Here is a 27,841-nt window from a genome sequence, read left to right as displayed (position 1 = left end):
ATTTAATTATAATAAAATATATGTAATTAATAAATTAAACAAAAATAATGAGATAGAAATGTATATGATTTCATGACCGATGGAATATAAATAGCAATACTATATATATAATAGTCAATTTTCTTTATTTTTTAGAATCACTTCATTTTAAGTTATGATTTCATTTCGAATTTGAAGAATGATTTTGAAACGATAGAGGAATCTTATTCTTAAAAATTGCTTTAAATTTAAATAATAAAAAAATTCTTGGCTTGCCAATGATTCTTGGTTTACTCTAAATTTAATGAGTTAGCAGCACTTCTTGGAAACAACTTGAAATTTTAGAGTTAAAACTAGAAAAACTGAAATGATAATTGCTCAAAATGAAACTTTGCATATTTCAAGATTAATAAGAAAGATAGCTATTAATTTTTCATTATTAAAAAAAACATTAAAAAATTAAATATTTATATTTAAAAATAAATGTACAATAAAAAAATAACCAATAAAAATTAATAATACAATAAATCGTCGATTGGATATTTTGAATGATTTATAAATATATCTATTTATAAAGGGAAAAATAATAATATGGATGAGATTAAATCATATTTTTACTTGCTTAAAGAAAATTATACGAAAGTTTATTAATTTGAGCGAACAAGCAGAAACAAAATGTATGTTAGGAAAAAAATATGACTATAAATGTTTTAGTAATTAGTTAGTAATTAGCGATCATAAAGATACTTAAATCACTACATTCTAATTCATACTAATTCAACATATAAATCATTAAACATCACATAAATTATTTTGATTGTATCTATAAATAACTTAAATTATTTAGTCATAATTTTCGTTAGATATCTAGAATATCAATACATATATATTTCGAATAAAATATTGATATTATTAATATCATAATATTTACACTTAAAAGTAACAAAATCTAATAATAAAAGTAAATCACTTATTTAAAATAAATGTTTTAATTATAGAATAATTAAAAATATGTTATAGAATTATTTATTCGAAGTGCCAGTTTTCAATAGACAACGAATCTAAAAATAATAACCATTAATATTTTTAACTTAAAAGATTTTCTTCTTCCAAATTCTATCTGTTACATTACTACTTTCTTAATTCCTATCTAAGATATTTAGTATAGATTATAAGACATTCTCAAGAGATTGAAAAAGAAATTAATTAATCACAAATGAAAAGCTGGTGATTGGTCCATTTTTTTAACAATTTATTTTGTTATTATAGCAAATAAATTATATTGAAATTTCAATATTTACGGATTAAGTATCAATATTTTAATGTTATCACATAAAATATCAATATGAAATATCAATATTTGGATTGAAAAATTAACATAAAAATTTCGATTAAGATTTATTTATTAAATTATAAATTGAAGTTTGCATTAGATAAACCAAAACGAAAATAGAGTGAAATCATTTTATCTCTGTTATATTGCACTTTATTCCTGTTTTGCTTCATCTAATGTGAATTTCAATTGTTTATAATTTAATAAATAAGATTCAACCGATATTTTTATATAGCAATTTTTGTGTTTATTTTGGCCTTCAGAGTTGACTCTCCAAAGGTATGTCATAAATATATTAATATTTTACATATTTAAATATAAAATTATATATTTAAATGAATAATTATACATATAAAATAAAATTAAGTACATTCTTATATTAATTATATTATTAATCATAATTATAAAAGATTATTATAAAAATTCTTATTATATATTTTATGTTAATTAAATTAATTAAATTAATTTTGTGCAGCATAAAATACAATCAATCTATTGAAAATACATTTAGAAACAAAAATTGATTTTTTATTTTCATCGGAAAAACGTTTTACCGGAAACGAATTTTTCGGCGGGATAGTTAACGGAAATTGGTGTCGCCACACGAACACCGTTATGTGAAGTATTAGAGTTGCGAATCTATAATATAAGTGACCAAGATATCTAGATATCGTATCTTTTGAGGGAAATATATGTATAGGTACGTTATGTGTATATACACTTACATGTTCATATATATATATACACTATATAGTATACATATATATATCACACCTAAGTGCTCTCTTGAACAAATTATGGCATTGTCTCTTATCAGGGGTAAGGGTCTGCAATACGGAAATTCGCAGTTACGTTTCTTATCCAACATCTCGGCCATGAAGGTAATTATAATATATATTTATTCATATATAGCGAATAGTATTCATTGTTGTTTTTTAGATAAATTTTTATATTCTAATTTTACGCAAGAAATTGCCAAAATGGAAAAGTTTGGTTTCCAACATCGTAGAAAAGAAAATGGGAGAAACCCATTCTTTTTGATTGAGATATTCAAGTTATGAATAATTTTGGTGAAAAATCAAATATTATTTCTATTTTTTTAATTTTTTCTAAGAATTTAATTTTAAAAAAAAAAGCGATAAATATGTTTTATGAAATTATGATATGTATTCTTAGATTTTTATATTCGATATTTATTCTTGATATTTTAATTTCTAACAGAAAGGATTGGTGCTTGGTATATACGAAGCAGAAGATGAAAACAACATTTCATTGACTCCTACGGCAATTAACTATGACGAACTAGTTAAAGGAAAACTGCGACAAAATATTTTTTTGTAAGTCTGAAATTATATTAGTAATTTCTAACATATTTTGTATCATAATATTTTATATTATAATTATATCACATATCTCTGTAAAATCTGTGTTAATATTATTTTTACTAAATATATTTTTTTTTATATAATATGTGAAATCAGATCATAGGTGTGTATCCAAGTATAAATATTATAGATAACATTGAAGTGTTTTTCTTCAAATCAAGCAAATATCAATCAATAATTTAAAATAAATTAAATGTATATAAATTACATTGAATTAAAACAAGTATAAATTGTAATATAAAGTATATAATTTTATATATTTATTATTCTTGTATTTTTATCTTACATATTATATGGATTAATGTTAATGAATATTTAAATGTTTTATTCATAGTTCCAGCCTGAAACAATTTTCATAATGCTGCCTGAGCTTCACATATAATATTCAGAAATGCTTTTCCTTTATTATTTTAAAAATTTTACATAAAGTATTTTCTGTTAATAAAATTCAATTTGAATGAAATTTGTGTTCTATGAGCTCACTGGCATTATTTTCATTGTTTCAGGAGAGACTAGACTGAGAGACGATATTGTACGCATGATATGAGGCAAAAATTCGCTGCACAGAAGAAGTTACCAGATATTTATTTTGTTATATAAAAAAATTTTAACAATATATTATTTATAAAGCAATTATTTCTATAGATTGATTAATATTAATCAAGTAAAATCATGTCAGAGGAATTTAAATGGAACTTTGAAAAATATGAAATTTAAAAAAACAGATTAAAATTACCAGATGTATTTTAAAATAATTAAATGTATTTTAAGAAATATTATTCAATTAAGAAGAAAGATGTCAGCTATCAATGATAGTAATTTGGGAAATGATACCACTGCTGGAAGTAGTGGAGGTATAGGTGAATATAGTGATAGAATGAATAAACAACATCATTCTGCAAATGTTCTTCATAGAATTAGTGGTACACTTGAAGATAAAAGTAATGATTATTTATGTCCTATTTGTTTTGAGGTAATTGATGAAGCTCATATCACACGTTGTGGTCATACATTTTGTTATCGATGTATAGTAAAATCTTTGGAAGCCAATGGTCGTTGTCCAAAGTGTAGTTATACATTAACTCAACAAGATATTTTTCCAAACTTTTTGTTACATGAACTGATATCAAAATATAAAACTAGAATTAAAGGTCTTGCTGAATTGGGATCATCATATGCAGCTGATGGTAAACACAAATTAGGTAATACAGATTTATCTGTGCCACCTCATGATGGATTAAGAGATATTATAGCTGCAGAAAGTGCTAATCTAACATTACCTGATGTAAATGTAATGTTAGAAGTATTAACACAAAGAAAACATTTACTAGAAGCAGAAACATGTGCAGCACAAAATAAATTGTTGCATGAGTTTTTAAAACATTTATTACAACAAAAAGAAGAACAAAAAAATCAATTACAAAAGGAGATAGCATTAATTAAGAGAGATATGGATGAGGTTGAAAATATTTTAAGAGATGTTCAAAATAAATGTCCTAAAGTAGAAGACTTGAAGAAATCAAGTGAAAATGATACTGCGCATGTATCAGCTATAAGAAAAGAAATGATTGGTCTTATAGACATAATAGATTCAAATATGGTAAAACCAAATGAAAAAGCAAATGTTATTAGCAGTGATACATTTATTAATCCTACAGGAAGTAAGAAGCAAAATGATTATGCAATAGGATCTACATTAGCAACACGTAGAAAGAGGATGCATGCTCATTTTGATGATTTTGTTCAATGTTATTTTGACTCTCGTGCTAAAGAACTACTCCTTGGTCATAAATCTCAAAGTCAGAGTGATTCATGGCAAGGCACTAGTTCAGGTCTTGATGTTTTTAGAGAAAATCTTGTCAAATTTTCAAGATATAAATCCTTACGCCCACTTGCAACTTTAAATTATTCATCGGATATTTTTAATAATTCCACTATTGTTTCAAGTATTGAATTTGATAAAGATAATGAATTCTTTGCAATAGCTGGAGTTACAAAACGTATAAAAGTATTTGATTATAGTGCTGTAATAAGAGATACTGTAGATATACATTATCCTTGTGTTGAAATGGTTTCTAGTTCTAAAATATCATGTGTTTCATGGAATTCTTTTCACAAAGGAATGCTAGCATCATCTGATTATGAAGGAACTGTAACAGTATGGGATGCTGCAACTTGTCAAAGAACTAAAACATTTCAAGAACATGAAAAGAGATGTTGGTCTGTTGATTTCAATGATGTAGATACTAAACTCATAGCATCAGGGTCAGATGATGCTAGAGTTAAGTTATGGTCTTTAAACAATGATCATTCTGTAGCTTCATTAGAAGCAAAAGCTAATGTATGTTGTGTAAAATTTAATCCACGTAGTTCATGTCACTTGGCATTTGGATCTGCAGATCATTGTGTCCATTATTATGATTTACGTAATATGAAAGAAGCACTTTGTATTTTTAAAGGACACCGTAAAGCTGTTTCGTATGTTAAATTTATAAATAAGGAAGAAATAGTATCTGCAAGTACCGATTCGCAATTAAAAATGTGGAATATTAATAATCCGCACTGTTTGCGATCATTTGTCGGACATGTTAACGAAAAGAATTTTATAGGGCTTACTACTGATGGTGATTATGTAGCATGTGGATCAGAAAATAATGCACTTTATGTATATTATAAAGGACTTTCAAAACAGTTATTCTCATATAAATTTGATGCCGTTCGAAGTATATTAGAAATACAAGAACGAAGAGAAGAAGATCTGAATGAATTTGTATCTGCAGTTTGTTGGAAACAAATGTCCAATGTTGTAGTAGCAGCAAATTCTCAAGGAACTATTAAGATATTAGAATTAGTTTAAAGTTAATTATGAATTCTATAATCCTTAACAGATGTTGATATACATATATATTTTAAAATTTATGCAATTAAGTGCTTAAGCACAAATAACAACGAGAAGTGAAAATTTATTCTAAATGTTACAGTAATTTGTTGTAAGCAAAATTGAAAAAAAAATTTAGAATATATTAAAAACTAAATTATCATATTAGAGACTGATTTACTTGAGAAAGTAATATTCTGTGTACCAAACAGCTCAAATATTTCATTATGTTTTTATTAAATATTTCAGTACTGTTATATCATTCTGATTTAATTGTTTTTCAATTTAGATATATTTTTAATAATAGACTGAATTTTAATAATAAATAATTCTGAAGATATATTAGTGATATATGTATGCATACAATATTTTTTAATTTAAAACATGGCCTTTTATAAAATTATATTAATTTAGTTATATTTGAAATTAATGTATTTCTATGATAATTATTAGCACAATTCAAATATAATAAATCATTATTAGCATAATTAATAATTAGCATTTATTAATGCAAAACTTTATTATTATTACTTACTATTATATTATTATATTAATTATCTGTATTTTTTTATTTTTTATTCTTAATTACATAATTAGTTTTACATAGTAGTAGTATTTGTTCATAATTAAATCAAATAAGTTATTTAATAATACATAGATTTTTTAGCTCTATAAATAAGATTTGTGAATGTTGAATGAAATATAAAATTTTATAATTCCAAACAGCTTGTAATGTAAAAAATATTTTTGTGAACATATAACAATATATAAAAAAGTAAAATATTTTAAGTAATTAATTCATAATAATTGTGTGACATAACTTTAATTATATAACATGTGATCCTTATAATAAATCTTGCCAAAGTAGCCTAATAATTTAAATTTAAAAAATAAAAAATTAATATATATAAATTGATATAATATTGATACTATCAGTTTAATTCAATTTGTGCCAAGAACATCACAGAAATAGTAAATGTTTAAATTGCATTAAGTTCCTATTATCAAAGTCATAATCACTATCTTATATATTAATATCAGAGCTAAGGAAAGATAGAATTTATAATAAAAAAACAATAAATTAATGTTTTTTTTTTTTTACTTACAGAAATATACTATTATAATTGAATAAGTTAATTGCTTTGAAAAATATTAATAATTATAGATATAATGATTTTATTTTATTGAAAAAATAAATTTATTTTTGAAAATATTATTTTACTTAGCTCTGAGTTCTAAACAAATTTATAGCTCATTTATCAATATCAATATGTCAATTTTTATAATAATTTCTTCACAATTTATATAATAATAATTATTAAGCAAATAACAAATATAAAACCCCATGACAAATTTATATATTTAACTTTATGTATATATATATATATATTAAGAAGAAAGCAAATTTTTTTAAATAATAACGTAATGTTACATTTTATTACATACATTCAAAGATAATTCTTTATTGTTGTAAATTTATCAAATAATATCAAAATATATTAGATAATTACTGTTTACTGTTAATGTATTATATGAGTGCAAATCAATTATCTCCATATAAATCAGAATATAATTGTGAATTAATATGTAGTTCTTGTGAAAATTGTGAAAAATAATTGTAATTTTAAATTAACTATTAGCTAGAACAATTATTAGAGATATTAATTAGGATAATTTTAAAGAAATATATTCTAGGATTTATGTAAAGAATAGTATATTTTTAGATTGTATTTTAAAATTGCAGATGCTATAGCATGTGCTGATACATGTCCAAGACGCCTAGAATTATTGTAAGAAATAAATTTATGAATTTGTCTCAGTATGTCCTTCAAAAACTTTTTCTGATTTTATGTACATATCCCTTTTATGTTATTAATTTATATTGGATAATTCTATTGGATAATTAATTTTAAATAATATTTCAATACTTGTACTACTACAGAGCAGGTCCAAAAATTCCCAAAGGTCATGCTAGAGTATTTTGGGGTTTGGATGAAAAAGATTATGCAGGAATTGCAGTTGTTGGCCTCGGAAAAAAAAATCTTGGCATAAATCAGCTTGAAGAAATACATGAAGGAAAGGAGAATATACGTATAGCGGCAGCAGGTACATATTTTATAAGCAGTTAAATATATCTATTAGATAAACATTTTCTTTATATCATATTTTAATTAATTAATATAATAATATTGCACTAGCTGGTTGCCGTGCATTAGATGCAGTTGAAATAAAAGATATACAGTTAGAGGCTTTAGGAGATGCAGAAGCTGCAGCAGAAGGAGCTGCATTATCAATGTGGTTTTATCAAGGATTGAAAAATAAGGAAAAACAAAAAATACTTCCAAAAGTTTCATTGTATGGTCAAGAAGGAGAGTAAGTATTATGTACTTTTACATATTCTTTTACATATTCATTCATATTTTTCAGCTTAATAAAAATTATTTTTTCAAGGGAACAGTGGCGAATTGGAAGTATTAAGGCTCAAGCTCAAAATTGGGCGCGTCATTTGGCAGATACTCCAGCCAATTTAATGACACCTACAATATTTTCTACAGAAGTGCATACAGTTCTTACTAAATTAGGAATTACTGTACAAATTCACAATGAAGAATGGGCAGAACAGAAAAAAATGGGTTCTTTTCTTAGTGTATCACATGGTAGTTGTGAACCACCAAAATTCATTGAAATTCATTACAAAAATGCTGATAATAATTCCCAACCAATTGTCTTTATTGGAAAAGGTGTCACTTTTGATGCTGGCGGCATTAGTCTTAAGGTAAAATAAATTTAAATATTTAATATAAATTATATATAATTTAATATAAATATATAATTTTAGCCTTCAGCTGATATGGATGAAATGCGTGCAGATATGAGTGGTGCTGCATGTGTAGTAGCTGCTATTCGAGCTGCTGCAGAACTTAAACTAAAATTGAATATTATTGGTTTGATACCTCTAACTGAAAATTTACCATCTGGAACTGCAACTAAACCAGGAGATGTTGTAATTGCAATGAATGGAAAGAGTATCATTGTAGATAACACAGATGCAGAAGGTAGACTTATTCTTGCAGATGCCCTTTGTTATGCTCAAGAATTTAATCCAAGGTAATGGATATATTATATTAATAAATTAGGAAATATATAATAATAAATATGATAATATAGATATTCATTAAATATCTTTTGTATATAGTTTTATCTTGGATATTGCAACGCTAACGGGTGCTATGAGAATTGCCTTAGGTGGAGCAGCAACTGGAGTTTTCACAAATAATAGCACATTGTTTGAAAAATTAAAAAATGCGGGCACTCTTTCTGGTGATAGAGTATGGAGATTTCCACTTTGGCAACATTTTACGGATGAAATGACAAGTACGAGAGAAAATAATTTAATATTTAATATTATTTAAAATAATTTAATATTTAATATTATTTTTAATGTTGAAAATAGTAATATTTTAAATAATGGGATTTTATTTGCAGAAAAAGTTAAGTCAGCTGATGTGAGAAATGTTGCAAAAATTAAAGGTGGAGGTTCATGTACTGCAGCTGCATTTTTACGCGAATTCGTATCGAATAATACTCCATGGTTACACTTAGATATTGCAGGAGTAATGGGTCCTGGACCTGATAAGTTACCATATATACCAGCGGGAATGACAGGTCGTCCGACTCGTACGCTGATCCAGTTTTTACAGGCATTGTGTTAAAATTGACAACTATTTTAAGTTGTATGGTGCAAGTTTATCTATTTTTATATATACGTATACATATGTGTACATACACATGTATATATATGTATATATAATTTCATTTTCTATATATATAGAATATATATAACTTCATTTGCTATATATATATATATATATATATATATATATATATATATATATATGTTTACCTCCCGTCTTATATTCAGACATTTATACAAATTGACTAGAATTAATACAACGAATTAAGTAAATCGAAATATATAAGAAAATTGATTAATATGCAATCATTATATTTGTGTACAGAATTATATCTTTGCAATACTTAGTACAAATATGATGAACTTTTTGTACAGCTTACTTTATTCACATTATATAAAGTATTATATTTAGTGAAGCAATTGGATAGTAACAATCAATAATCATAAAAGAATAGAAAAATCCAATATTATCAAAAAAGTTTAAATGTATAATATCGTATAGAATAGAATATAATATACTTAATTTGTACAAAGTATAGCTTAATATAATAAAAATATTTATGGGAGGTATATTGATTTTAGACAATTTATACTTTATTTGCATTTAAAATACATTTAATAATTTAATCGATATCGTGTAAAATATTACACGCAATTTGTAAAAGTGTTAATAATTATTCGAACTTAATATAATAAAATACAATATGACTTATTGTAAAAAAAGTCGTACTTCTAATTTTATATACATGAATTAATTTGTCTTAGTACTGTAATCATTGCGATCTTTTATGTACAGTTTCTGCTGCTTATCCCCTTGAACATTTTAAAATGATATATTATTTTGTTTTATGAATATATTATATATTCTTTATGTAGTTTTCAGAATTATTTATAGTATAAAAAACAAATGATATAAAACACCAAAGTAAAAAATCAAGAAAACCAATATAGAATATTTTTTTACAAGGAAAATAATAATATATATTCGTTATTTATATTAATATATGATTTAATAAAACTGGCATTATTTATTATTTTTAATTAAAACCCCAATTTCTTAAAAAGATTAATTAATCTTTATCATAAATATTTTAATATACATATTCATATAAGTGTATTACAAAATCATGCACTTAACATTAAATTAATGAAGCACTTCATTTTTTTACTAAAGAAAGTAAAACTTATATATTCATAAGAATAATATTTTGCGATCACAATAATTTTAAATGTAGGAACGATATTTTACAATAATAAATTAATTTGTGTAATATTCATGTACAAGATGGTGGAGGCTGCTGCTGTGGAGAGGGAAGGGGCGCTGCCGCAGCAGCTGCAACTGCGGCAGCAGCAGCATACGACGACGGGTCCGAAGTATCGAGAAGTGGTGGTGGCGGAGGTAAACTTCCTCCTCCGCCTCGTCCTCTTCCTCGGCCTTTTCCTCGACCCCGACCCCGGCCCCTCCCCCTTCCGCGTCAACTCCGCCTTTCGGGCATTCCTATATTGCTCGTTGTCTTTTCTAGGAAAGCGAGCGGACCCTGAAGTGTACTACTTCCTACACCTGCAACAGGGAATCCTGCTCGTGTACCTGTCACTCCTACACCTCCTTGTGTCATAAACATTCCTTGTTGTCCAACTGCAACTCCAACTCCTTGAAGACCTGATGTAGGAGGTGCTCCAGATCCTTGCTGCACCTGCAATTTTACATCATATATTTTTTCATAATAACTTTGTTAATGCAATTTTTTTTTTTAATAAACTATTATTATAAAGAATGATGCTGAATGAAAATTAAGCAATTAAAAAAGTTAAAAATAGCAGTGATATTACTAAAAGATAAAAATTTTAGAAATGCTATGTATACACATGCAAGATATTTAAGTAAATAGATTTACAAGAAAAATAAAGAATTTAATTCTTACAAACCAATAGGATATATTAGGAACAGTATTTAGATAGGCAAGGGAAATGAAAGAAAGCACATTTTTTGCCATGAATAAAGATTTATTCTACAAACATCTATTTGCATGTAAAAATATAAATAAAAGGCATCATTTTTTGCAATGATTCATTTTTATGAATATTGCAATATTTTAAATTAATATAATTTTTAAATATTATATAAAAAAATATATATATTAACATTTTTAAATGTTAGAAATAATAAGAAAAATAATAAAATTAATTTTTTAATATATATATACATGTAAGAAAATGTATATATATATATATATATATTGTATATATATGTATATATATTTTTTTAATTATTTTTTTCTTGATAGCTCTTAACATTGATGCATACATGCATACATGTTTACATGCAAAAGATATTCATTGTATTGTAAACAAGAAAATTTATGAATATTAAAAGATATGTAAAGTTTATAACAATTTTTAATATATGAAATATAAATGTTCTATGTTATATAAAAAAAAGTGAAAAATGATGTTAAAATATATAAATGAATATGTACACACATATTTATGGATACATATTATAATTTTGAAAAATTGTATAATGTAAATAATGTAAATAATGTGGACATAATTGAAATAACACTACCTGCTCCTAATATATTTATAGGTAGTAGGGATTATCAGGTTTACTATTAATGTTAAGCAAATATGATATGCTTATTTTTCTTTTATTATTATTGTTATCAGATTTATTATATCAGTTTTTGGCTAAATATTTGTACATTTTAATAGCAATTATTTTGGCACCATTTTACATATTTTGTAAGTATATATATTTGATACTTTCCTTTTCCATAAATGAAATTAAATTTACTTTTATAATTTTATATCGCAGCTACTAATAAAAGCACTTCAAATTTTTAGTTCTTATAGATTACATTTCTGTTGATAAGAATTATATAAGGCACTTATATGCAATACTGGTATACATTGCTTTTGTGCAATAGGACTGAATGGTTTTTGTATCTTAAGTAGTAATTACTTAAAAAAAAAAAAGAGCAAAAATAATTTTTAAAATTTTGATAAGTATTTCAATCATTACATAACAGTTTAATCTATTTATATTTTATACATTCACACTCACATGCATACACACAGAAACATTCAATCATACAACATCAATATTCATTCAATGTTTTAAATTGTAACAAATAATATAAAAATCTAATAATAATAAATATATCATTTTAAAATAAGAATATTACAGTGAGTATAAATAAGCTTGTGATATATGCATAACTGCAATACTTTGTATAAACAAGTTCAGTAATTTATATTAGTAATGTTTCAATTTACAACTAAAATGAGTCAGAGAGAGAGAGAGAGAGAGAGAGAGAGAGAGAGAGAGAGAGAGAGAGAGAGAGAGAGAGAGAGATTTTAAAGAATGATGATTCAAGATTTAACTTCTATCTATAACTGCTACAGCAAAAGTAATTTTTTTATAAATGTACAATTTTCGCTGTCGCCCATATTTTTTTTAAAATTATATATATGTTACTTTAAAAAAATGTTTTGAATACTAATTTTAAACAGCTGCCTGAATAGAAGAGTTTCAGCTTTGCTCGTAACGGTATTACTTAAATACCTGTTGCTGATGAAGTTGTTGTTGCATTTGATGTTGCTGAAGATGTTGCAATTGTTGTTGTTGCTGTTGAAGTTGTTGTTGATGTTGTAATATTTGTTGTTGTTGTTGCATTGTTGTATTTCCACCTCCATTGGCACTTTGTTGGTTTTGTCCACTTTGAGTACCATTTGGTAAACCTAAAGTATATTAAAATTATTTATTATGCTATCAAAATAGATATTTTTTTTTAGAATTCTTACCATTAGGTGCTGGACCTTGAGCTGGAGATTTTGCCCAACCTTGTAAATCTGCTAATAAATTCTGCCACACTGTAATTTTATCATAATGTCTTTTTATGAGATCTTCTTTACGTGCTAATTCTACTCGAAGATCATTGATATCTTCTTTTACTACTAATTCTGGTTTTAATGCAGATAATAAAAATCTTTTTTGCAAAAAGAAAGCTTCCATTTGTCTTGCCAGATCTATAAATCTCAATGTAACTTGTTCAACTTCACTACGTGCTTCTTCTTTATCCACAGTCAAACCACCAGACACTCCAATTCCATTGTTTCCTAACCCTTCGTCTTTCGTTATTAATATACTCAAACATTGCTGTAAATTGTATTTTATATAAAAAAAAAATAAGTTTCGTGAAAATATGGTTTTAAAAAATCAATATGATAAAAATTAAAATATTTTTAATATTATACCTGAAATGCTTCCTCAAATTCATCGATAAGATTACCGTTACCATTAGTGGGTGTCGCCATTATACTCGTGATACTTATACATGTATATAATTTATTAACAATTGTAGTCAATTTTTTTTAGAGTTTGTCTATTATAAGTATTTAAAATAGAATTAAAAAATTCACAATTAATATACATATGTATCATATGAATAAAATGATAATAAAAATTCATAATTAAATAAAATATACACAATTATCAATAAATATGTTCAGCATAAATTTTGCTAATTTTTTATTGTGAGTTATAGTTATAAGACTATATAACATATTATTAAATTTGTGGATTATGGATTTGTCGCATTTATATCTACAACGTTAATCAAGTATGTAATATTTCATATGATAATTTATAAATCTCAATCATTAATATTTTCGTATTATATCTTATTGGTTATTGATGATTATATTTATCGATACATCAATTGCTTATGATTGATAAATATATTCGTATAAATTTTATTTAAAAATATAAAAAAATATACTAATATAAATTATATTACTTGTATTTATAGATGTAATCTTTACTTTTTTGCTAATAGAATATTTTATGTTTAATTGTTTTAATTAAATAATATAAATTTTGTTAATTATATGTTATCTGGTAAAATTAAAAAATTATTGCTATTATTTACATCTATATATTATGTAAGACATAAGTATTTTACAGCAAATTAAAATAAAAAAATATATATAGCAAACTTTAGAAATGTAGAATTTTTAATTACTCAAAACTTTATTAAATCTGAAAATTCCATTAAATCTGGGTCATCTTCTGGAGGTGGTTTATACCATGGATCTTCTAATTCCCACAAATCAGGAGGTAAATGTTCTCTACCTGGTGGTGGTCCACATGGTTCACAAGGTGGATAAGTTTGAATATCAAAAAATCTTTCTAATTGTTCGGGATCAAAGGGTTCATATTGATAAGGTTCTGGTAATTTAGGAACAGGAGGAATATGAGCTTTTATTCTTATGCCTTCTCGTTCTTCCCAAGCTATTTCTTCTTCTAAAGGTACTTCTGCTGGTACTTCTTCTGGTGGTTGTTCTGCAGCTGCTTGTAGTCTTTCAAGTCTTTCAAATTCTTCTTCTATTCTTTTAGCTGCTTCTCTTGCTTGTATTTCAGCTTTAACTTTTCTTATATGTTCACGAGCAGCAATAACATCTGGATGGTCAATACCATATTCAGGTTGTAAAAATTCTTCTTCTAATTCAGGAACTCTATATAAGCACCATTATTATTATATAGATATAATGATTATAAAAATTTCATTTTATTTTAATATATCTGAAATATTACCGAACATATCGTCTTGGAGCAACAATTTCAGGAGCAGCAATAGATGGAGGAGGAGTGACATCAAATAATTCAGGAGGAGTGATATCTTCAAGAGCAAAAGCACTAGCACCAACATTTGCAGCCGCAATAACAAAATCTCTTCTAGCTTGTTGCAAATCTGCTAATTTACTTTGAACTGCTGCAGATTCTGCAGCATCTTGCTCATTAAGAGTTTCACTGTCAAAAGTGATATATGCTTTGTTATTATTGCAGAAAAAAAAATTTTTATAAAATCACCTGATCACTTGAATTGAACGATTAACTGCTTGTGATATTTGTGTTTCCTCTACAGGTGGTTGTGCTACACTAATAATAGTAGTACGTTCTTCATTTACTGCTCCAGGAGGTATTACAATATTATTTATTACTCCATCACCAACTGGTTCAGCTTGAATTACATCAGCATTCATCATTTTAGCTAAATCAGTGGTTTTTTTAGGTACAGGTTTTTTAGGAGTAACAGGTCTCCTAGGAGGAGAAGGTACACGGGGTACACTAGGTCCAGCAACTGGACTTACAGGTCGTGGAGTTACAGCCGGAGGTGCGCGTGGAGGAGGACGTCTTGGTGGTATTCTTTCCCTACCCAATCTAATTTAATTTTATATGATATGTTATTATTAGTGTTAAATTATTTAATTCTTTTATATATTATTTAATATTTTAATATAATAATATAATACAAATAATATAAAATTACAAAAAATTAATTTATTATTTATTTAAAAATTATTGAATCATTTATTATAATTAAATTTATCATGGCAACCTGGGATCACCTCCTATCGGTGCAGGTGTTCTCCTAGGTAGGTGAACTTCATGCTTACGTTCATACTCTTGTTTAAATTTTTCAGCTTGTTTTACTCTAGCTAACATTGCTTTAGTCATTGCTGGTCTAGTGAAGTCCAGTTTTTTTGGTTCAGGCCTAATGTGCCGTCTGCGTACTTTTGGTTCTGGTGGTGGTCTTGCAGCTCTTTCTTGCCTTTCAAGCTCTCTGGCAGTTCTGGCTTGACGAAGTTGTTCAGTTCTTGTTAGACCTGGACGTCGACTCATTTTGTCCTTTATAAATTAATGATAGGAAAATAGAGAAAAATAAGAATAATAATATCATATATATTTTGTAATAATTTTAAATTTATACATTATACATTAATATATAAAAAAAATTCACTAGATTATGCAAATAATGCAAATATATAATAACCTGTTCAATAACTTATTTCTTTCTGTTGATGAATATTATTTTGGTTGATGTATTAAAAAAATTGTTAAGTTTTCATATTGTAAGTGTTTTGTGGAATTGATGATCGCGGTTCGTTGATGCGATCAAAATTGTTACATACTCAATTAATTTAAGTGTTTAATAATTACTAAAATTTTAAATGTTAATAAATCGAAATGTCATATAATTTGGCAGGTAGAATAAAAATTCATAATAAGAACTGCTTTTGTTTTTAATATTATACATATACACATATATATATATTAAATATCTATATATTATATATAAATATGAAAAAATTATTATATATATATATATATATATATATGTATGTATGTATATATATTTATTTTAAAAAAGTGAAAATTATATGAAATACAATGAAAAGTTATGTCTAAATAAAAGATAAAGTTTCTCGAAATATAGAAAAAAAAATTAAATATCAAATATAATAATAATTCTTTATATTATTTAAATTCTTTTTTTCTTTATATAAATATATATTTTTGTTTTATATTTTGTATGTTATGTAAACATATATTATACATGTATATATAAATGGAAATAGATCAATAAATATAGATAATAAAAATTGTAAATAAAATACAACTATTTAAATATTGATATAATTTAAATAACTTCAATCGATTATTAGGAAATTTTCGATATCTTTAATCAACATGAATCGATATACAATCGATATGTTAGAAACGTAAGTTCCCATGTACTTCAATTGAAATTTTTGTTAAAGTTATTTCTTCTTCTTTAACAATGCCAACTAGGGCAGAACGCCCTAATTTGATACCTTTTCAGGATACTCAATATAGTTGGACGGATGATTTGCCAGTATGTAAACAATCAGGTATGTAAAAATTTAGATATATAACCTATCAATGATTAATGTTTCAAATATCTCATCAGGAGTAGGATTTTCTACAAATCAAATTTATCGTGAAGATGGATATCGGCAAGAGGAACATCCATTTGAAGATCGTAGCTTTCATTGTCGCTATGATGATTCGACATTTCTTTATGGAGTATTTGATGGTCATGAAGGTACAAAAGTTGCAAATTTTGCTATGCAGCGAATGGCTGCAGAAATTTTACTTGGACAATTAAATGGTAAATCAACAGATGAAGAAGTTAAAGATGTTCTTAGGTAATAATATGGTAAAAAATAAAAATTATAAATTAATATTTGTATATTATTATATACAATTATTTTTTTATATATTATAAGAAAAATAAAATTATATAATTTATTATTTTAGACAGGCATTTATAGCTGTAGAAAGAGGATATTTTGATTCAATTGGAGATCTTTTGGCTGAACGAACTAGTTTACAATTTGATATACCTGATGGATTAAATTCCTATGAAACATATCAAAAATTTCCTCATTTGGTTAGATAAATATATTATGTTATACTATATAATATGTATTTTATTAATAAAAATTAATTATATTATAAGTTTTTGTATAGGTTGATAAATTAAATGCATTGAATTGTGAGTTATCAGCAGGAACTAGTGCAGTTGTAGCTCTTATATATCGTGGAAGATTATATGTTGCAAATGTTGGTGATAGCAGAGCTTTATTGTGCAAAACAGATACCAATCAAGTGTTAAGAGTTGTACAACTAAGTGTAGATCATGATTTAAGAAATGAAGATGAACTATTAAGATTATCTCATTTACAATTAGATATTGATTCTATAAGACAAGGTAGAGTTTTAAAATCATATTTAATTAATTAATATTATTCTTATTAAAATAAATATTTAATTATAATATTTTCTTATTAAAATATTTTATAATAATATATATTTAAGGATCTCGTCTTGGAAATCAAGAAACTACACGTTGTCTTGGAAATTATCTTGTCAAAGGAGGATATAAAGAATTTGAAGAATTAGCATCTGCTACTACAGAACCTGTTATTGCCGAACCAGAGATTCATGGTGGAATAGAACTTGATGAATCTTGCAAATTTTTGTTGCTTATGTCTCGCGGCTTATATAAATCATTAGAAGAAGTGACTGGAATTGATCAAGTTAATATAAAATTAATTAACTTTGCAGTTCAAGAGGTATGTGAAATAATTGTATACAGAATATCCCATTTGAAGTTTCACACACAATTATTTCCCAAACCATATATTCTTTCAAAGAATATTTCAAATAAAACTTATCCTTATTTAAAAAGAAACATTGTGTGATAATCATAATCATAAATCATCTTTAAGTGGATCTGATTTCAAAATTTTGAAAAGATGATCTTTGTTTTTTTTATATGAAATTATATATTTTTATATAGATAGATTTATCTATTTAGATAATTATAAATTTATAATTCATTCCAAAATAAATTCATAACATTGAACAAATTCATAATCTGATCTTTCAAAATAATTCAAGATTATTTAATACTATTTAAAACTGATTTTTGTTTTTTTTTTGTCATCTAAAAATTGTTTTTTATCTGTTGTATTCGAATCTTATCTGATTGATTAACTATAAGATTTCTGGAAAACGTTCCATTTGATTCTATCAAATTATGGATATGATTTTAATATAATAATACTTCTATACATAATGATTAGTCAAGTTCAAAAAACAATAGCATATTTCTATCCAATAAATTATTAGTGAGTTCCTTCTCATTAAGATCAAGAATTTAAATAAATAATGGATTTAATATTTACAAATTTTTTCTTATGAGACTTTATAAAGGATATAATTTTGGGAAAAAAACTATTCTATGGTGAAAATATGAAAAATAGAATTATAAATGCTTATTTATAAATTACTAAAGTAATACTTAAAAATATCGAACTTTTATTTAAAAATAAATGCATTTATTTTGAATATAAATAAGAAATAAGAAACAATTTCTGAGTATACAAAAAAAATAAGTTTTGAATAATACTATAAATTATCTTGAATTATTTTGAAAGATCAAAATATTATAATTTAATGAATTCATTTTAAAATGAGATTTATATAAAAATATATTCAGTTTCATGTAAATAAATCATCTTGAAATTTTAAAAATACGTTCACCTAAAAATTATTTATGATTGATGATATATTTATGATGATCATGCAATATTCTTCTACAAATAGAATAAGTTTATGTGAAACATTTTTTAAAATGAACTATAATAAAAAAATAATTCGCACTTCAAGAACAGCTTATATTTATGAAATATTTTTGAAGGATTGATTCTAGAGGCTAAAATAAACAGAAAAGTTGATATAAAAAAAACCAATTAAGAGTTATTTATTAAATTATAAATAATTAAAGTTTATGAGAAAATTCAAATGAAGTGGGAATAGCAAATAGAGTGAGATAATTTTATCTCTATCATTATCGTTTTGGCTCTGCTATGCTTTATCTAATGCAAAGTGTTTATATAATAAATTTAGCTTTAAATTTTTTTGTAAAGACTTTTATTTTAGCTTCTAAGATATAGATATAGATAATATTTAGCTTCTCCACAAATATATTAATATTTGTTCTATATAATATTTAATTAATTCTATATAATATAATAATATATTCTCTAAAATAAATTTCAGTTTCAAGCACAATCTACTTTAACAGGAGTTGCTCAAGCTGTTGTAGATAAAGTTGTAAGAATTCATCATGATATTAATATGAGTAACTTACAAAGTACAGTAACTACTGGTAAACGAGATGATATAACTCTTCTTGTACGAAATTTTAATTTTCCGCTCCCTCATGCATTAAAAAGTCCAACTAATCAAACAGTCAGATTTAATCCAATTGTTGAATCTACTCCAATTATAACAATGCCAGAGAATGATTATTCAAGTACAGGAATTACAGAAGAAAATTCCGATTTATCGACAACTGAAACTTCATCAACATCAGATATGTATCCGGATGCAAAATCAACAAACAGAAACACTAGGATTAAGTCTTATGTTAATTTTTCTGAATATTATGAAAATGTTGAAAAAAGACGACGAGAAGGAACATTACCAGAAGGTATAAATTTTTAGAAAATATTATGGTATTAAGTATATATTATATCTATACTAAATATAATAAATTAAATAGAAATACAGATATTAGATATTATATTATATATAATATATATATTATAGAAATTACATGTATATAGATAATAATTTGCTTTGCATACATGTTTTTTAAATAAAAGTTAGAAATATAATTATTTATTCAAATTGTATATAATAAATCGTAAAAATGAATTTCATGATAACAATTATGTTATACATAACATTATTAAATCTTTGACTTTTTACATTTTTTTATGTAGAAAAAACATGTATAATTCATTTTTATGTAGAAAAACATATAATTTATATATTAAACATATATAATAAAAAAAATTTGACGTCAAAACATTTTGAAATAAAGAACTTTTTTCCACATATAATGAGATTAAATATTAATATATGTTATAAATTTTATGAAATATATTACTCGTATATCTAAATTACAAATATTTTGTTGGATTAGATTTAAGTCTTTCAAATGCAGCTTTTTCAAGACATTCTCTATGATCAGGATGAGCAATTTGAATTAATGCATTTGCTCTTTGACGTAATGTTTTACCAAAAAGATTTGCTATTCCATGTTCAGTAACTATATAATGCGCATGTGCTCTTGTTACCACAATTCCACCACCTATTAAAGAAACTTCAATTGTATTTATATACAAATTATATTTTTATGTTAAAAAATTCATTTTATTTTAAGAATTTTTTTTATAAACATAATTATAAATAATATAAAATTATATTTCATACCAAGTTTAATTACTGGCTGAATTTTACTTTCTCCTTTACTCGTTACTGAAGGGAATGCGATTATAGCTTTTCCTCGACCATCTTGAGCCATTGCTGCACCTTGGATAAAATCAAGCTGACCACCAAATCCAGAATATAATTTACAGCCTAAACTGTCTGAACATATTTGACCAGTAATATCCATTTCTATACAAGAATTAATGGCTGTCATTTTCGGTTGTTGCGATATTATTCGAGGATCATTAACATAATTAATTGCACGCATTTCTATATAAGTGAATAAATATTATGTTATTTATTGAATTTAAGATATTTATAAAAAAATTTTAAAGAATTTCATGAAGTTATGAATTACGCACCTACAAATGGATTATTATGTAAAAAATCGTATACTCTTTTGGTACCAATTGCTAAAGAACTGACCATACGTCCTCTGTGCTTTATTTTCATTTTATTTGAAACATTCCCTCGTTCTGCTAAATCTACCATTGTATCACCAAGTATTTCTGTATGAACTCCTAAATCCTTATGATTGCCGAGAGAACAGAGGACAGCATCAGGTATGTTACCAATTCCAATTTGTAAAGTTGCTCCATCGTCTACTAATCTTTGTGCAATGATTTTGCCAATTTCTTGTTCAATTTCATTTGGTGGAGTACTAGCTACACATGGTAAAGGACAATCATATTTAACAGCCCAATCAATGTGACTCGAATGAATAACTGTATCTCCAAATGATCTTGGCATGTGTTCATTTACTTGAGCTAAATGAGAAAAAAAAAAGTTTATTATTCTTTAAATTTATTATTATTATTTCATTTATTATCAAATGTTTACTGACCGATGATAACTTTAGCTGTACTAATCGCAGCACGTGTACAATCTACGCTTACACCTAAAGAACAAAAACCACGAGCATCTGGCACACTGACATGAATTAATGCAACATCTGGAAAAATTCTTCTCTCATAAAAGAGTTTTGGTACTTCATGAAGAAATATTGGAATATAATCTGCTCTTCCTTCATTAACAGCTTCTCTAAGATTAGCACCAATGTAGAAGCTTACAGATCTAAAATGTTCTAAAAGACAATTATGATTTTATAGTTGTAATACAATATATAGTGATGATTTACGCTTAATATTTTGAGTTACAGAATACTGTACTCTCAAACTCAGGACTTGAAAATGGTGCATCTCCTTCAAGGCCCATATGAATTAATCGTACACCACGTAGATTATTACAAACACCATGCTCAGTCATAGCTCGTATTAATTCATTAGGTGTTGCTGCACCTCCTTGTATAAAAACTAAATGCTCTAGAAAATCATGCACACAATCACAGAACGATCATAGAATATATTTTAAATAAAATGAAATAAAAAAAAAATCATTATTTAAATACCTGAATTAATAATTTTTATTGCATCCTCTACACAAACCCATTTTGGACATCGTTTTAAAGGCTGTAAAGGTTCTCGAATACTTATATACCTTAAACCGCACATGTTAAAAGGTTTTGTTGGTAAAATTTTACCAAATGTTAACTCCAAATTTCGACGAAAATTGAGACCGAACATTTTGATAAAAGAAAATATGACACGTCACAAAATATATAAAAAATTGAAATTTGCTAAAGTTTGTTGATTCAGTAAAGCATATACAGCAATTACATCGAAATTTGGATGACACATAATCTAAAAAATTTTCTTTAATCTTAAACGTCAATTTACGTCAAATCACATTAGACCCGTTGCCATCTCCACGCTTAGTATTTGAACATCGCATTTACCGGTATTCGATTTTTCAATTTTCTCGATATACGTTCATTTTGTACTTTATTCAGTATAAATGGAAGAAATTATGACAGAATAAAATTCTATGTACATTTTATTTTTATTTTATTATTTCAAATGTCACGTACTTTCAATTATTACAATAACTGCATTTTATATAGAAACGTTCTCAAATTTTATGTAAAAGGTATTTGTTATCATATACTGTTTTAGTTATTGTTAATCACATTTTGATTGTATCTGTAATTCGTTTAAAATGAAAGTTTTTTCATTCTTATTTTGGTGATGAATATTTTTTATTCACTTAAAATAAAAATTATGCTTATTCAAAATACAGTTTGCTATAAAATGATGTTAAAATTCTATTTTTGATATTTTTTCTCTGAGTTTATGTTATTACGTTTTCAATAAGAAAGTATATATCATACATAATTATGAAATAATTTACGATAGTTTTGCTTAATGCACGCAGTTATTTGTGCTTATAAGAACTATCATGAAATGCTATTTAAAAAAATCCTTTAAATATTATTTTTAATAAAATGTTTATGGCGCTGGCATCATTTTTAAACGTTCAAAAGCTGCTTTTTCTAACGCTTCTCTATGATCAGGATGGGCAATTTGAATTAATTCATATGATCGCTGTTGAAGACTTTTACCAAATAAACTAGCAATTCCATATTCTGTGACAACATATCGAACAATTGCTCTATTTGTAACAACACCAGAACCTTAAAATAAATAATATAGTTAAAAATATATAATTAAAGTAAAAATAATTAAAGATCACAATTATTCACCTAATTTTAGAACAGGTTGAATTTTACTTTCACCCTTTGAGGTAACAGATTGTAGTGCAATGATAGATTTTCCTTGACGATCGTTACTAAGAGCTGCACCTATAACGAAATCTAATTGTCCTCCAAATCCAGAATACATTCTGGTTCCAATACTATCTGCGCAAATTTGTCCAGTGATATCAACTTCTATACACGAATTAATAGCAGTCATTTTCGTTTGTTTGGCTACTATTTGTGGATTATTCACATAATTCACAGCCAACATTTCTATAAAATTAAGTAATAAATTATACAAGACAATTATACATATCAATTATAAAGAAAAAATCAATATAAAATTAACTTACTATACTTACCTATAAAAGGATTATCATGCATAAAATCATACAACTTTTCTGAACCAATGCAAAATGAACCAACAATTCTACCTTTGTGTATTGGTTTACAGTTATTTGTTATACATCCCTTATTTACTAGATCTACTACACCATCGCTAAACATCTCACTATGAATTCCAAGATTTTTATGATTATCCAGAAAGGATAATACTGCATCTGGTATGCTTCCAATACCCATTTGCATAGTGGCTCCATTTTCTACTAAATTTTCGGCAATATATTTACCAATTTGTTGTTCTTCTTTTGATGGTGGTTTTACAGGATGTACTGGAAGTGGTGTGTGATGCTCGACGGCAAAATCTAAATGGCTGACATGAATCGAAGCATCGCCAAACGTTCTAGGCACATGTTTATTTACTAATGCTATAAATAATGACACCCCCCCCCCCAAAAAAAAGAAGAAAAAGAAAAAAATTAGTGAAAAGATAATTCAAAAAGAATGAATTTAAAAAACTTCGAAAATTTACCTACGATGTACTTTGCATGGCTCAACGCGGACCGTACACAATCTACGCTAGTACCCAATGAACAGTATCCTCTATCATCAGGAGGACAAACTTGTACAAGAGCAATGTCAGGCTTAAGATATTTTTCTTCAAATACTCGTGGGATTTCATGCAACAAAATTGGAATGCAATCGGCATGTCCTGCATTAACAGCTGCTCTTACATTACCTCCGATGAAAAAGCTGACGGACTTAAAATGTTCTGCCGATAATATAAAATGTCATAAAAATTGAATAGTTATTTTTACATGATTTAATTCTTATTTTTTTGATATTGATTAAAAATGATTTTTAATATAATACAATTTAAAAATGAATTATTATAAAAAATAAATATGTATATAAATGATCATTTATCATTATATTTGATAAAATAGTTAATTTTATTGTATTTATATTATCATATTTGAGATACAATAATATTACTTACTTGCATTTTCTGCTTTAGCGAATGGTGCAGGACCTTCGAGATGCATATGACATAATCGTACATTTCTCACATCAGATCGAACGCCATAGTCGGTCATTGCCCTTAATAATTCAGTTGGTGTTGCCGCTGCACCTTGAACGAATACAAGCTGATCTGAAAAATAAAAAGATCAAATTCCTCCTAGATTTGAAATATTTTTAATTCAGATATTAATAAGATAAATAAATATTTATAAAGAACTTATAAATAATAAATATGTATATAATATATATAAAATATAATTATTTGTGTCATATAAGCGCTTCCATTATATTAATATTACAAATAGTTTTAGATGATTTAGATTATATGATATAAATTATAAAAATTATAATTTTAATTTTCTATTATTTTGTTTCTTCGTTTAATCTAATAGGATCGATAATTATTATCGGATATTCAGATATAATTGAGAGAGTTAGAAAATTAGAAAATTTTATTTCTTAAATTTTTAAATCAACAAATAGTTATAAACATATTGCAATACCATTTTTAGAATATAATATATACGTTATTTAATATATATTATAAATATATATATATATATTATAAATATTTATTGAGTTGAATTTTTTAGAAGAATTGTGTGAATTTTAGAAGAAATAATATGATATAGATGAATAATATAGTCCAATTATATTTCAAAAAATTTTTTTTATTTTCACAAGAATGGAATTGACTCTTTATTGCATATTACTTTATCAAGAAATGGAATAATTCGAGGATCGGATAATTATATAAATTGTAATATTTCAAAAAAATACTTTTAAATATTCTTTATTTAAAATTTATCATATAATTTTCAGTTAAATATCTGTATCTTTTATGAATTAATATGTTCAATCTTAAACTTTTTTTTCTTTGATAAGAGAAAAATAAATAAAAATTTTACTCACAAAATAAACTTTTTATATAATAATGTTTTATGAATGATTTTCTCAATAAAAGTTTATTATAATTTAACAATTACATCTATCTGATTGTATACAAGAAAAATGTATTAATTTTAATTATTAATCGTGATAATATTAAAAAATATTTTTCATAAAATTTTATTTATTGAAATTTACAAAGATTCTATAAATGAAAACAATTTATAGATAAAATTTAAATCATTATGCACTTGATTGAAACCAATAATGCTTGCTTACGCATAATTGTATGTTCAATTTATGTTCCAAGGTTAAAACATTGTATAATATTCTACATTTTTAATTCAATAAATTAATATTTTTAATATATTAATATTTAAATTTAATCGATCGATTAAAAATTTTTGATCGATAAACAATCGCATAAGTACGATTAATACATATATATATATATATATATATATGTATTAAATAATTAGCTTAATGATTCATTTGATTTTTTTTAAATTAATTGTAATATTAATGATAAATTAAAAAATTAAGTTAATAAAATTTATATTTTGCAATAAAAAATATCTTTCATAAAATCATGTAATTTATAAGTTATATTTCAATATCTTATAATCAAATATTTCAAATATTTTTCAATCAAAAAATAATAAATAATAAAATAAAAACAATATATTATTTAAAAATTTTATATTCATAATTTTATTATAATTTGAAATTTTAATATTCAATTTGATGAAATAAATAGATAAAAATTATTAATAATGTAAAAGATATTATCATACGATAAAAATAAAATTCGATAATATTAAAATTTAAATAAATTTTTTTTACACTTGCATTATATATGCTATTTTAATATCATTGATATCTAGATTTATTCTTGTAATACTTCGAGGTTAGTTTTAAAAAAATAAAATTTTTATCTAATATAACATCCAAAAATTGATACTTATTTTATAAATGAAATAATAAAATATAATATTTAAATTATTAATAATAAATTAATATATTATGAAAAAAATAATTACCTGAATCTAAATTTGCTTTTTCAATAGCTTCATCAGCAGTCTTAACCCAGCACGGTTCCTTGTCTAATATTGGCATAGAAGGTTCATTTACATATGTAAAATAAGTCTTTTTCGATGTTTGAACGCAAAGACGAAACGTACTTGTTATCGTTTTAATCGTTTTAGATAAGTTGAGTATTCGTTTAAGAGCCGCCATAGTCCAATATTTTTCTGTCAGTGAAACACGAATACACAATACCGTTTGAAATGACGATAAGAATTATTTTATAAATAAATTATACAAAATACAAAAGATTCGAAATTTAAAAAAAATAAATTAAGAAATTCAAAATAATAGTTTTATGAATTAAGATTTTTATCCACATATATATTCTTGAACCACCTGCCACCATATCTCACTGCACACTCGCGCCTTCTCGGCGCGAAATAATCGCTATCAGGTCTGTAACTATGGTATCTATAAAAATGGTATAAATGAATCAAAGCTAAAATACAAAAATTTTACATTTTATTTTTCAAGATTATTAAAATGGATATTATATTTTTTATATATAATCTAAACTACGTAATCAATCATTTTTCGTAATCATTTTTTAGTTTTATTGGTCTATTTAAAAAATTATTCCCGTTTTTAATGGTCTATTTAAAAAAATTTTTTTAATTTTATTAATTTTATAAATTTAAATGAATAATTTAAGATTTAAATGAATAATAAAAATGTGTTAGAAGTTTTTTAATATTTCTAATATATAAGTTATTAATTATTATGATTATTATTAAAATTAAATATTTACAATTACATAAACCGCTATTATAAAAAACAAATAATAATCAAAATAAATTATGTATATAATAAAAATATTATAATTTCATGAATATTCTTTCATGAATAATTTTTAATTTTTTTTAATGATATATTTAATTATAATAAGTAATTTTAAAAAAAAATTTATTGATAATAGATATGCAATGAATTACTTAGTATAAACCACGTGATTGCACGTGCCATTGGTTGCATCTTTGTCAGACATTTGTT

The 27,841-nt window shown here is 24.7% G+C and overlaps 7 protein-coding genes across 12 annotated transcripts; 3 read left to right on the top strand and 4 right to left on the bottom strand.

Moving 5' to 3' along the window:
• The first annotated feature begins 703 nt into the window (after nt 1-703).
• Nucleotides 704-9,992, top strand: LOC100865394 (cytosol aminopeptidase). Of its 3 annotated transcripts, none has more exons than XM_086917821.1 (10): nt 704-1,591; nt 1,788-2,012; nt 2,130-2,193; nt 2,534-2,649; nt 7,518-7,681; nt 7,774-7,948; nt 8,027-8,351; nt 8,415-8,683; nt 8,772-8,950; nt 9,062-9,992. In XM_086917821.1, the coding sequence occupies exons 2-10, from the start codon at nt 2,005-2,007 to the stop codon at nt 9,286-9,288; spliced, it is 1,527 nt and encodes a 508-aa protein (XP_086773947.1). In that variant the 5' UTR covers nt 704-1,591; nt 1,788-2,004; the 3' UTR covers nt 9,289-9,992. The 3 variants fall into 3 exon arrangements, with proteins under 3 accessions (XP_086773947.1, XP_012345156.3, XP_086773946.1); XM_012489702.3 differs by having other exon boundaries at nt 1,468-1,591; nt 1,893-2,012; XM_086917820.1 differs by lacking the exons at nt 704-1,591; nt 1,788-2,012 and having other exon boundaries at nt 2,051-2,193.
• Nucleotides 3,285-6,382, top strand: LOC147658428 (E3 ubiquitin-protein ligase COP1-like). Its single transcript, XM_086917819.1, has one exon. The coding sequence runs from the start codon at nt 3,437-3,439 to the stop codon at nt 5,552-5,554; it is 2,118 nt and encodes a 705-aa protein (XP_086773945.1). The 5' UTR covers nt 3,285-3,436; the 3' UTR covers nt 5,555-6,382.
• On the bottom strand, nt 9,842-13,879 carry MED28 (mediator complex subunit 28). Its single transcript, XM_086917825.1, has 4 exons — nt 13,527-13,879; nt 13,074-13,428; nt 12,835-13,010; nt 9,842-10,963 (listed from the first exon to the last, which is right to left on the bottom strand). The coding sequence occupies exons 1-4, from the start codon at nt 13,584-13,586 to the stop codon at nt 10,745-10,747; spliced, it is 810 nt and encodes a 269-aa protein (XP_086773951.1). The 5' UTR covers nt 13,587-13,879; the 3' UTR covers nt 9,842-10,744.
• LOC100871113 (uncharacterized) lies at nt 13,762-16,824 on the bottom strand. Of its 2 annotated transcripts, XM_086917823.1 has the most exons (5): nt 16,106-16,824; nt 15,671-15,960; nt 15,142-15,492; nt 14,866-15,081; nt 13,762-14,786 (listed from the first exon to the last, which is right to left on the bottom strand). In XM_086917823.1, exons 2-5 carry the CDS (start codon nt 15,952-15,954, stop codon nt 14,294-14,296), a joined length of 1,344 nt encoding a protein of 447 aa, XP_086773949.1. In that variant the 5' UTR covers nt 15,955-15,960; nt 16,106-16,824; the 3' UTR covers nt 13,762-14,293. The 2 variants fall into 2 exon arrangements, with proteins under 2 accessions (XP_086773949.1, XP_086773950.1); XM_086917824.1 differs by lacking the exon at nt 16,106-16,824 and having other exon boundaries at nt 15,671-16,002.
• Nucleotides 16,690-20,934, top strand: LOC100865508 (TGF-beta-activated kinase 1 and MAP3K7-binding protein 1). 2 transcript variants are annotated; one of them, XM_012489699.3, is made up of 7 exons: nt 16,690-16,835; nt 16,911-16,985; nt 17,045-17,282; nt 17,395-17,527; nt 17,608-17,848; nt 17,956-18,212; nt 19,705-20,934. In XM_012489699.3, the coding sequence occupies exons 3-7, from the start codon at nt 17,203-17,205 to the stop codon at nt 20,149-20,151; spliced, it is 1,158 nt and encodes a 385-aa protein (XP_012345153.2). In that variant the 5' UTR covers nt 16,690-16,835; nt 16,911-16,985; nt 17,045-17,202; the 3' UTR covers nt 20,152-20,934. The 2 variants fall into 2 exon arrangements, with proteins under 2 accessions (XP_012345153.2, XP_012345152.2); XM_012489698.3 differs by having other exon boundaries at nt 16,762-16,835; nt 16,906-16,985.
• On the bottom strand, nt 20,213-22,732 carry LOC100866462 (succinyl-CoA:acetate/propanoyl-CoA:succinate CoA transferase). The gene is made up of 6 exons (XM_003695964.4): nt 22,331-22,732; nt 22,092-22,244; nt 21,767-22,006; nt 21,285-21,689; nt 20,926-21,192; nt 20,213-20,803 (listed from the first exon to the last, which is right to left on the bottom strand). Exons 1-6 carry the CDS (start codon nt 22,503-22,505, stop codon nt 20,613-20,615), a joined length of 1,431 nt encoding a protein of 476 aa, XP_003696012.2. The 5' UTR covers nt 22,506-22,732; the 3' UTR covers nt 20,213-20,612.
• Nucleotides 22,733-22,802: 70 nt separating this feature from the next.
• On the bottom strand, nt 22,803-27,266 carry LOC100865626 (succinyl-CoA:acetate/propanoyl-CoA:succinate CoA transferase). 2 transcript variants are annotated; one of them, XM_012489696.3, is made up of 7 exons: nt 26,947-27,260; nt 26,806-26,868; nt 24,855-25,007; nt 24,387-24,626; nt 23,878-24,282; nt 23,522-23,788; nt 22,803-23,452 (listed from the first exon to the last, which is right to left on the bottom strand). In XM_012489696.3, exons 1-7 carry the CDS (start codon nt 26,999-27,001, stop codon nt 23,268-23,270), a joined length of 1,368 nt encoding a protein of 455 aa, XP_012345150.1. In that variant the 5' UTR covers nt 27,002-27,260; the 3' UTR covers nt 22,803-23,267. The 2 variants fall into 2 exon arrangements, with proteins under 2 accessions (XP_012345150.1, XP_012345149.1); XM_012489695.3 differs by having other exon boundaries at nt 26,806-27,266.
• Nucleotides 27,267-27,841: the final 575 nt, after the last annotated feature.

Source organism: Apis florea, unplaced genomic scaffold (assembly GCF_048593485.1).
Source record: "Apis florea isolate Af1SG1 unplaced genomic scaffold, ASM4859348v1 contig_2272_pilon, whole genome shotgun sequence".
Classification (NCBI taxonomy): Eukaryota; Metazoa; Arthropoda; class Insecta; order Hymenoptera; family Apidae; genus Apis; species Apis florea.
Note: the sequence above shows the minus strand (reverse complement) of the source record. Positions and strands in the feature narration are given on the sequence as shown.

Coding starts and splice junctions, on each gene's coding strand:
- LOC100865626 (XM_012489695.3), bottom strand. CDS start 27,001: ATGGCGGCTCTTAAACGAATACTCAACTTATCTAAAACGATTAAAACG. Junction 25,008..26,805: donor AAAAGCAAATTTAGATTCAG/GTAATTATTTTT, acceptor TTTATTTTTCAG/ATCAGCTTGTATTCGTTCAA. Junction 24,283..24,386: donor CCATGCAAAGTACATCGTAG/GTAAATTTTCGA, acceptor CATTATTTATAG/CATTAGTAAATAAACATGTG.
- LOC147658428 (XM_086917819.1), top strand. CDS start 3,437: ATGTATTTTAAAATAATTAAATGTATTTTAAGAAATATTATTCAATTA.
- LOC100865508 (XM_012489698.3), top strand. CDS start 16,804: ATGAATCGATATACAATCGATATGTTAGAAAC. Junction 16,836..16,905: donor ACAATCGATATGTTAGAAAC/GTAAGTTCCCAT, acceptor AATGCCAACTAG/GGCAGAACGCCCTAATTTGA. Junction 17,849..17,955: donor TATTGATTCTATAAGACAAG/GTAGAGTTTTAA, acceptor TATATATTTAAG/GATCTCGTCTTGGAAATCAA.
- LOC100866462 (XM_003695964.4), bottom strand. CDS start 22,505: ATGTTCGGTCTCAATTTTCGTCGAAATTTGGAGTTAACATTTGGTAAA. Junction 21,690..21,766: donor TACAGCTAAAGTTATCATCG/GTCAGTAAACAT, acceptor TTTCTCATTTAG/CTCAAGTAAATGAACACATG. Junction 21,193..21,284: donor ACATAATAATCCATTTGTAG/GTGCGTAATTCA, acceptor TCACTTATATAG/AAATGCGTGCAATTAATTAT.
- MED28 (XM_086917825.1), bottom strand. CDS start 13,586: ATGGCGACACCCACTAATGGTAACGGTAATCTTATCGATGAATTTGAG. Junction 13,011..13,073: donor TCAAGGTCCAGCACCTAATG/GTAAGAATTCTA, acceptor AATATACTTTAG/GTTTACCAAATGGTACTCAA. Junction 10,964..12,834: donor AACAACTTCATCAGCAACAG/GTATTTAAGTAA, acceptor GTAAAATTGCAG/GTGCAGCAAGGATCTGGAGC.
- LOC100865394 (XM_086917820.1), top strand. CDS start 2,110: ATGGCATTGTCTCTTATCAGGGGTAAGGGTCTGCAATACGGAAATTCG. Junction 7,682..7,773: donor TATACGTATAGCGGCAGCAG/GTACATATTTTA, acceptor ATATTGCACTAG/CTGGTTGCCGTGCATTAGAT. Junction 8,951..9,061: donor TTTTACGGATGAAATGACAA/GTACGAGAGAAA, acceptor TTTTATTTGCAG/AAAAAGTTAAGTCAGCTGAT.
- LOC100871113 (XM_086917823.1), bottom strand. CDS start 15,954: ATGAGTCGACGTCCAGGTCTAACAAGAACTGAACAACTTCGTCAAGCC. Junction 15,493..15,670: donor CCGATAGGAGGTGATCCCAG/GTTGCCATGATA, acceptor AAATTAAATTAG/ATTGGGTAGGGAAAGAATAC. Junction 15,082..15,141: donor CGTTCAATTCAAGTGATCAG/GTGATTTTATAA, acceptor CACTTTTGACAG/TGAAACTCTTAATGAGCAAG.